We start from the raw sequence: 10,186 nt of genomic DNA on the forward strand, positions 1-10,186 counted from the left end.
GCTTTATGAGTAATTTAAGACACCAATTAGTAAAAAGAATTGTCTGGACATAAAAATGTTATAATTTTCTAGTATTTGAAGAACAACCCAAAGCTGTTTTCACAATTCACTCCCATAGGAATAATCCAAGAATGTAATGTTCTAAAAGGCCTCGACAATGCTTTATGAGTAATTTAAGACACCAATTAGTAAAAAGAATTGTGTGGACGTAAAATTGTTATAATTTTCTAGTATTCGAAGACTACCCAAAGCTGCTTTCACAATTCACTCCAAATCACTTTAAAAAAAAAAACAATTCCACCTTTGTATGCAATTTTCAATTTGAAAACAAATACTACTTTTTTCCAAATGAGCTGAGATGCATCAGCGAACAAATAGGCAGATCAGCTCAATTTCTTCCTCCTCCTACTAACATTTTCTTACTAATGCAAGCTTGGTTGATGATAGAACCTAGTAAAATTAGTCAAGAAAATAAGACAGATGCACACGAATATATGGAAAATAAAGATCCAAAGGAAGCAAACCCATACAGATTATGTTTAAAACATCAAGAAGCATAACAAACTGTCAAATGTGGTGAGAATATTCAGAGGTCTTTCTTATTCTTTTCAACCCTTAAAAAGGGGAATATAACTACTACTCTCCAGGAAAAATAAATTTCATAAACGGCCAGCTAAATGGAGATGATACTTCACGAGAAATTCATTCCTCTTCCTCCGCCTCCTCCAGCCATTTCACAAAGGGCTCCAGCGACTTCACAAAGTTTTGCCTGCCACATTGTTTAAGACAGCAACCCCATTAGAAAAAGACGGATAAGACAGTATCCCAAATTACAATCTATACGACTCAAAATTTAACATCCGAGCGAGTCTCACCCGTTATTTTGGCCAAAGAAACTTAGAAGAAACACATGCTTACCTGCCCTTAAGGTTTGTTCCTTTGCGGAACCAGTGAAGAATGGTATCTTCTGCCAGCACATCTTGGTCATAAAGAGACCTTACGATTTCAGGGAACAGCTTCATCAGTTTAGCATCCTCGTAGCACTGGACTTGGACCTTGTACATGAGTTCCAATTCAAGCTTTCCAGTGGTGCAGAAAGTATTCAACAGTTCCGCCCATTTTTTCACCTAGACAAAAAGGGAAAAGAAGAAGAGAACCAAACAATTATTTAGACGTACCAAAAACTTTGGCAACTGAGTGCCATCTGAGCAGTATTAACAGAAAAACTACAGAAGCATTCATGTATTACGTAATTAATAATTAGACTGCACCAGAAGAAACATTCGACAAGTCAGACATTATGTTCCAAGACTTGAAATAAAGGCAAGCCTTCATTACTTTTTCGTACTAGCTGCACTTATCTTAGTCACAAAAGATAAATAATTCGATGTAGAAAAGTTTCTAGATGGTTAAACACCCTCCTACCCAACTCTATAAAAGAACCCATAAAGAAGAATTGATCGGCTCTACCTCCATCTAAAGTCTGACAAAATCAATCAACTATGATTCAATGACAAAAAGTTGGGGTTGGCTGTATATGATCAAACTTTATATCATGAACAGTTGAGGCTAAGTAAAGGAAAAGTAAATATAAAGGATTAAGTTGCTTTCTAAGAAACATGACGGACTAAGTAGGTGTTTGGAGATAAATTGGTCGAAATCTAAAAAAAAGTAATATTTGAAGTTAAGTTGTAAAAAGCATATTTGGAAGTTGAAGTTGTTTTCGGACATGAAAATATATTATGCGAAGCTAATAGAAAGACTAAATTACCAAAAGGACTGGGAAAATCCCGTCATGAAGTCCTTAGGAGACTTCATGATCAGCAAGTAGCCTAACACTGAATATGGTTGCCTATATGTAGCCCACTAGCACTGTCGATGCCTAGACATATTTCCATACGTAGAATATAAATAATTATTCAGGTACAATATTCATAATAAGCTATTGCTGATCTTAAAGTTGCCTACAATGTTTTGCCTACTAACACTTCTTTACAAGTACACTCTTGAAGCAACAATTATCTCATTGTTTCGAAATCCACTAGCATGTGAACTGCAATCAGCTCACTTTGCCATACAACACAAGTTTGTAACTAAAACGGGAAAACCAGGAGAAACTGGATAAATTAGGCTAAATTTTTCAAGCAGCATTCAGTCATCAGAAAGATATGCACACAATTTGAGTAAGCCAGTGCATTATGTGGCTCGTGCATTGTTATATAGGAAGTAGCTAAAAAATCTCTTCATTCCTGGAACTACAATGAGAATATATTTCATATGTTATAATTTGTTGGTTCCACTAGCAAGTTCTTTTTTAATTCTGAAACAGATACCAACTTGCAGACTTTCAGAAAATAAAGCTACATTACGAAGCTTGTAACTGACTTAAAGGTTAGTTACCTGGCGAAGAGCGGAATTAGCATTTTGCTGTTGGTTCTTTCCTGACCATTGAATAGCATCCATCAAGACATCCCACAAAATTCGCACAACTTCTATATCTGGTAATTTGGCATCTTTGACATGTTGCTTCACAGTTTCTATGACTTCAGAGATAGCAACTTCTTCTGCTAGCTGAGTTGTTAATGTAGATTTCATTTCCTTGAGCCTCACCTCAAATATCTTCTTATCATTATATTCCACCAAAGGTAAAAGGCCAGCTTTGCTGAAATAAGAAAGTCCATATACCATTAGACATAGCTTAAGTAAGATCGCTTGAACAAAATGACCATTTTTTCTCCTTTCAACCCTACTCTCTGACCAACCAAAAAGGGAAAGAGCAAATGATAGTACAATACCTCACTTTTTCAATTCTAACACCAAAATAAGTCCTGAATAGTACCTCTGTCTTGCATCATATTTTCAGTTTTATTAAATATTGTTAGTAGGAGTATAACAGTAGGCTGGCACAGCTCCTAGAAAATCCAGGCACCTGCCTTGTATTAAAATGAGAATGCTCTAAGTAGGACCAAAAGGCATACCAAATATGAACCCCTATTGGCCTGAGACAGCAGAAAAATAGCTTGCAGTAAAACTTGAAACTCCGTACAATGAAATCTCAAATCATGAGATCCTCTATCTTACCTTGTTCCCCATTTTAAGGAAAACATATCCAACCCAAAACAATTTCTCCATTTTTTTAATCATGATTAAATCTTAAAATGATGAAGCTCTAAATAGAGGTCTCAACAGCCAATGACACAAATCTTTACACAAACAATCAACGAGAAATTTATCGAGTTGGAGACGGACAGACAGTTGCAAATTCCACATTCAGTACCCTTGACAGCACCAAAAGCTCACCGGGAAAAAAATGTTTTATTAAAGCAAGTTACAATATACAAAACGGCAGTCCATATAGTCCACTTTTAGCTACTTTCACTGTCATGAAGAAGCTAATGCTACCTGTTATACCTACTATCTAGGAAGCAGCAATTTATTTGCATGTGACCTTTGTAAGAAAGCCATCTAAGTGGCCAATAACATAACATCTAGGAAGCAGCAATTTATTTGCATGTGACCTTTGTAAGAAAGCCATCTAAGTGGCCAACAACATAACAAGACCTTTTAACCGATGAATAAAAGCCGGAAAAGGAAAAAAAATCTCCTAATCAAGGAACTAAAGGAAAAAAAGCATTCAGAAGAAGAGGCATTGCAGGTAAAATCTTAGGAACAATAGGTATGTGCTGTCTGATATGTGGGTTCACTCAAATTTCTTAAATTATACAGGGCACTTTGACCCTTAATCAAATGCCTTAACCTTATTTCTTTGTCTATCATCCCATGAGGAAAATTATGAGACATAATATTCTACAGCTTAAGCACCAAAAAAATTCCCATCAGTCCACCACAACCCCCTCCCCCCAAAAAAACAAAAAAGAAGAAAGAAAAAAGAGCATGGGATGACAATGGGCAACTTCGCTTATATATTTTCATCGTGTGTCTTAAATCAAGCTTGAGAACCTACCATTACATAATATGAAAAAATGCCCTTTATTCTTTCTTATATTTGGGGGAGGGGTTTTTGGGACGCGGCACCAGACACTTCTTCATGTATGGTATCCATTTCATTAACAAAGGATAGTTAGCACTAACGAGAAAAAGAATAGGTCAGGAACAAGGATCATTCTACATAAGAAAACTATCAATCACCAGCAGCAGTAAAATGATGGCAAGGATAGGTTAAAGTAACTCTTGTCAGCCCTAGTTATAGCAGCGGGGCCTGTCAGAGGGGGTTGATGAAGCCTTAGCAGGGCAGCAATGGAAAAAAAACTTCTTCTTGAGCATTATCAATCAATTTATTTATGATAAATAATGCCAACTATTTCATTAAATAAAGTGAAATTTTATCTTTGTCCTTTATGAGATGAATTAAACATGTAAATAAAACACAGTGTTACTGATTGATGATATTACAGAAATTTGAGTTACATAGTATTAAAGAATATACGGTTGTTTAGCCCCACTTTGTGGGATTTCACTGGGTATGTTGTTGTTGAATAGTATTAAAGAATATTAAAAGATGAGAAGTAAAAAAAGAATATTAATGAAAAGAAAAGAGAATATTATGGGTATATGGGAAAAGAACAGAGCTAAGGCGGTGGAGGGTATGAATAAAAGAAAGAGTTAAGCAACCTCACAGTCTCTTCCACCCCACATCCCTACACAGCTCTATAATTCATGTAAGTTTTAAATTTGAGATTTACTCACGTGAAATGCTCAGAGACAGCTTCAGGTGTCCTCTTAGTAGAGGGGAAGAACTCAAGAAGATCATCCTCCATCTTACCCCGCTTAAGGATCGAGATCAAATCATCAATACTATTGTCAATCAGATATTCCTTGAAAAAGTCTGTGATGAAAGAGAGAACTAGCCCTTTGGCGACAAGGTTGTCTTTGAGCAATGGCTGGAGAACAGTCTCTGGGGGGAGGCCTGATAGCTTCTGGGAAAAAGCAAGGGCTGTAAAAATTGAGAGCTTAATCCTTTCATTTTCCTCAAAGAGCTCCAATGACTGCAACATTTTCCGCATGACATTTTCAAGGTTCTTTATAAGAAACGGCCTTCTTCTCAATATCTTCTGTACATAGATGACAGATGGCAAAATGGCTTCGCGTTTAGGTTCACACTCAATCACAGAGTAAGGGTGGCGCTCCCCTTCATCAAGTTTAACTGTTCCAGGTTGTGTACGGCCTCCAATGAAGACAACCTATCACACCACATGTTAAGATGAAATACTAAAGAGAAGCACCAACGACTCAGCAAACGGAGAGTGGTAATTGACATTGTATCATCCATGCAACAATAAACATTTTAAACACTAAACACGTTTACAAACAAGATATCTTCTTGACAAGCGCGTATGACATGCATAACTGCAGCAAATTCCAACAGCTCAATGCGGTATATGATCTACTTAAGTAATAACAAAAAGGTATCAGCATAAAACCTCCTACAACACAACAGGCACTGCTGTACTAGTATCAAAATTTTATACGAAATCAGCCTTCGTAACACAAGGAAAAAAAAAAAACTCAAAAAATAAACTAAATAGAAAAAGTCAAGACTCCATAGGACCAACAAAAGATACTTTTCATCCACCTACAATTATATCCTATGTATATGCACCTTGAGAACATTAGCGACAAAGGTCCTGTATGATGATAATCTTATAAGTTCATTATATAGTATTAGTATTTACCTCGAAAAAGGTATCACCATATCTTGAGAAGTTGAGATCTGAAGACTCAAGGTTCTTAGCAACAAGTTCCTGTGCATAATAAGATACTTAGTTGAGTTTTGTTCCCAAGTATTACCCGCATCAAACATTTAATTGAGATTGATCACCAAGTCTTAATGGCATAACATAATAGAATGGACAAAGAAAGAAGTATAAAGCTGGTGATCAAAATTAAATATCCAAATTACCAGATCACCAGCATTATCCAGATAAATCTGGACCACTGCATCAGCAAAGGCTGCAGGGTCCAGCGGCGCTGCAATATTCCGTTTGCGGGTCTTAATCCGCGTACCACTGTAATCATAGGACAAAATCAACAGATTCTTATGGACAGGCAATGAATAGCGGACAGCAATAACAACAGTAAGAAATAGGGACGGGAGAGAGAACAAAACAGAAAAAGAAACCTTACCCGAGAGTGGGCTTCTCCTTTGAGCTGTCATTCCAAAGCCAAAAAACAAAAGTTTAATAAAGGAATAAGGACAAAAAGCATAACACTGCAATCTCACAGACTATGCAGCAGACAGCATATCACAAAAGCCACTGCCTACAGTGCAAAAATTTTACACCAGAACGACGAAACTCAGAGGAGAAGTTTCTATCTTTTTTGGCTATCAACATACAAACAAGAACATTCCGGGAAAACCAACAGCAGACAAGTACTACAGTGGATTAACATACCTCAACCAGAGACTACTAGAAAGTATTAAAAATCAGAAAAACGAGCATGGACACATTCCTTTACATAATCAACCTACAACATACACATACTTGTATCTGTAATTTATACTCAGCAGAGATACTAGTTCAGCAGTCATTGACTATTGCACTTCTGGTGCTGTACATTCTTTAACAAATGTACAAAATGTCTATTATTTATTTGACATTAAGTCGCACAATCAGAAAGGGTTCCACGCTATCCTTATCATTAAAAAGTAAATCGAATACGGAGGCTGTGAAGGAGTCATATTGCCACTTAAAAAGAGAGATTGATTCATATCAGTTAGTCCGTGAAGGAAATGATCGATGCTTTGATAAAAATAATTTATAACTTCTTCAATAATGTATAGTATTTGTTTTAGTGAAGCTGAGATTCTTCCATGTAAACGACTCTTTTTCATTCTGGTTTTTGCAACTGAAGCTTAAATACAACATGGTTCTAATATGTTTCCTCATAAATAAATCTTCTGAATGTAAAAGGAATTTAAAAAAAAAAAAAAACCTAACTGACCAAAACGTAGATCGATTTATGAAAATTTTTTATAACTAAACACTCAAACAGACGCATCAAACACAAATGCAAAACACATAGCGGCATAATAAAATCATTCGTACTGAAAATCGACAACAAAATCCTAAATTGATAAATACATCAAGCATTCTACTCTTTTTCTTTTTTTCTTTTCTCTACATAGCCCAAATATGCTTTTATATATATAAAACAAATTTCGACAAAAAGCACATAGCAAAAAAATGCTAATTTTGACATGAAAAACTATTACCTAGTAACTTCCTATTAACAGCTGGTAAAATTTAACAGTTTAATTATTTTCATACAAACTCACATCAAAGTATCACAAACACACAATTCTTATGTTAAAAATAAAAAAAATAAAAAAAAAATTAGCTCTATACAATATATACATATATAACCACAAAAAAAAAATGATAATTTCGACATGAAAAACAATATTAAAACAAGAGAAACATAATTAAACTACTAATTACTTTCCTCATAAAAAAAAGCCCTAATTTACCAAAAAGTAGATCGATTTCTAAGAAAAATACATCAAACACAAAAAGCAAAAATAAAACAATCATTAATACCTCAAATCGATAACAAATTATCAGATCGTAATACCTAATTAATTACACATCAAGCAAAAAAATCGAAAAAAAATCGAAAAAAATTGGCTTAAATAAGGAGAGAGATATATATAATAAATCGTAATCGTTACCTCATAAACTAAGATGTAGAAGAATCGAGAAACTTTATGCGCTTTTAGAGATTTGAGAGAAAAATAGCGTTGGAAATGTTGTATTAAAATGAAGAAAAGAGGCAAATAGTGCTCATGAAAGCTTGTGGTAAGATATTTATATGGAGTAGTACTATCCCTTTTAGTTGAGGGTTGAGAGTCGGGTGTTCACGGTTTGGTTAAAAATCGACCCAAATTGAAAATTAAAATCAAATTGATTAAATAAATTGACATTTATTTGGGTTAAATTTGGTTTGATTTTGAATTTTTGAAAATCAATAATATTTAGTTTGATTTTAGTTTTACTAAAAGCAAATTGAAAAAATAAAAATGAACTAAATCGATAAATTTTATACATAATTTTTATAATTATATATAAACAATATATTATAAATAAAATGAAGAAAAGAGGCAAATGAGTTCTCGTGAAGCTTGTGGTAAGATATTTATATGGAGTAGTACTATCCCTTTTAGTTGAGGGTTGAGAGTCTGGTGTTCACGGTTTGGTTAAAAATCGATCCAAATCGAAAATTAAAATCAAATTGATTAAATAAATTGACATTTATTTGGGTTAAATTTGGTTTGATTTTGAATTTTTGAAAATCAATAATAATTAGTTTGATTTTGATTTTACTAAAAGCAAATCGAAAAAAAAATGAATCGAATCGATAAATTTTATACATAATTTTTATAATTATATATAAATAATATATTATAAATAAAATGAGTTCTCGTGAAGCTTGTGGTAAGATATTTATATGGGAGTACTGAGTATATCCTTTTAGTTGAGGGGAGTTACTAACAAGTAACGACCCGAAAATCCGAGTTCGGATCTCACTTTAAAACATCTAAGTTGAGAAGTTTGTTTGGTTTGCGGATTAAATTATTCCGTGATTATAGATATAGGATTATAATCTTTAGACTAATTTATTTTATTTGAGAGGTTGGATAAAATAATCTCAAGTTTGATGGTATGAAGTTGGATAACTCAGGATTAAGTTTGAAATTAAATTTATACTGTGTTTGGTTGACGGTATGAATTATCCTGTTATTTCGGGATTATTATTCTATGGTTTTATCCCACCCCATATAAATTTATCTCAAACTTAATTCTGAGATATTTCGCATACCAAACACAAATTGCTTACTTTTTTGAAAAGCACTTCTTAAAATAAGCAATTTTTAATCATTAGGCCAAACAAGCTCTTATAATGAAAAAAATATCAGTAAAAATCGTTTTTAGTAGGGTTTATATATGAGACACAAATCTAAATTAATTATGTGGATTTTGATCATTCAAGTACAAGATGATTAACATATGTTTGATCAAACTCATTACAAGCTAAAAGTGCTTATCTTTTGTTGTAGATTAGCTGAGAGGATAATGTGTTCCTTATCAAAAAAATTTAAAGACTCAAATTCGAAACCTTTTATTAAAGGTAGAGAAATTCCAGCCATCTTGACAGGTCTATAGATAACAAAAATTTATTAATATAGTGGTAAGTACTTTGTTATTCTTAACTATTGATTTTGAATTCGAGCTTTGAGTATGAAAGCGACTATATAGCGAGAACGTTATCCTTTAATTTAGAATTTTTTTTCCGTAAATTTGAATTTAATCGGATCACAATGTTACTCCATATTCTTAATTATAGATTTTGAATTCGAGTTTTGAGTATGGAAGCGACTACATTAGCGACAACGTTATCCTTTAATATAGAAATTTTTCCCGTAAATTTGAATTTATCACAATGTGAATATGAGGCGAGAAATTAAAGAGAAAAAAATTGAGTGGTGAAGCTCGAAAGACAATGCCACGAGTTTAATTTGGAGAAGGTACGTACGTGGCTATAGAATAGCTTGTGGAGGCCCGGTTGATTTGACAATACTTACTTAGCCCATCTAATTGGAGCTTTGACGTTAAGTCCGACAATGGACAATCTCAATAGGCAAGGGGACATACACAAGTTGGAATGAATGAGATGTTAAGCATTGAGCCCACCTCCAAATGGACACGAGCTCATGGCAAGACAAAATCACAAGGCAAAAGGTAAACGATAAGAGCAAATTTAGAACTTGGAAGTTTATGAATTTTTATGACGAGATCTCGAGTTAATATACAATAATAATCGAATTCATAGTCGAATATATATATAGATATTTAATTAATCTCTTAATACATATATAAAGTCTAAGTAACCGTTACTGATTCACGTGAACTCATAGAATACAATCTAGAACGGCCTCTGAGTAATGAATCTCCTAAAGGGTTATAATTTGAAGAAATCGAAGAAAATTTTTGCTAACTATAAAGCGTCTTGCACGAAAATTCCTGCTTAAAACATGTAAATACAAACATTAAGTTTCATGAACTCAAAATGAATGTCAACCAAGCATACTCGAGAAGGAATAAGCTTGTAGGAACAAGAACTCTGACGCTAAATTTTGTATAACATCTTTTAGAAAGAGTTAGCGACC

The 10,186-nt window shown here is 33.7% G+C and overlaps 1 protein-coding gene across 1 annotated transcript; it reads right to left on the reverse strand.

Moving 5' to 3' along the window:
* Positions 1-497: 497 nt before the first annotated feature.
* LOC132068062 (uncharacterized) lies at positions 498-7,750 on the reverse strand. Its single transcript, XM_059461526.1, has 8 exons — positions 7,691-7,750; positions 6,145-6,168; positions 5,921-6,026; positions 5,694-5,762; positions 4,708-5,201; positions 2,401-2,662; positions 919-1,127; positions 498-769 (listed from the first exon to the last, which is right to left on the reverse strand). The coding sequence occupies exons 1-8, from the start codon at positions 7,693-7,695 to the stop codon at positions 703-705; spliced, it is 1,236 nt and encodes a 411-aa protein (XP_059317509.1). The 5' UTR covers positions 7,696-7,750; the 3' UTR covers positions 498-702.
* Positions 7,751-10,186: the final 2,436 nt, after the last annotated feature.

The sequence above is a fragment of the Lycium ferocissimum genome, chromosome 8 (genome assembly GCF_029784015.1).
Source record: "Lycium ferocissimum isolate CSIRO_LF1 chromosome 8, AGI_CSIRO_Lferr_CH_V1, whole genome shotgun sequence".
Taxonomy (NCBI): domain Eukaryota; kingdom Viridiplantae; phylum Streptophyta; class Magnoliopsida; order Solanales; family Solanaceae; genus Lycium; species Lycium ferocissimum.

Bases quoted from the DNA above. Each gene is read 5' to 3' on its own strand.
- LOC132068062 (XM_059461526.1), bottom strand. The intron at 6,027-6,144 runs GTAAGGTTTCTT...CTATGATTACAG, and splicing joins AAGGAGAAGCCCACTCTCGG to TGGTACGCGGATTAAGACCC. The intron at 2,663-4,707 runs GTGAGTAAATCT...TTCTTATTTCAG, and splicing joins GCTGTCTCTGAGCATTTCAC to CAAAGCTGGCCTTTTACCTT.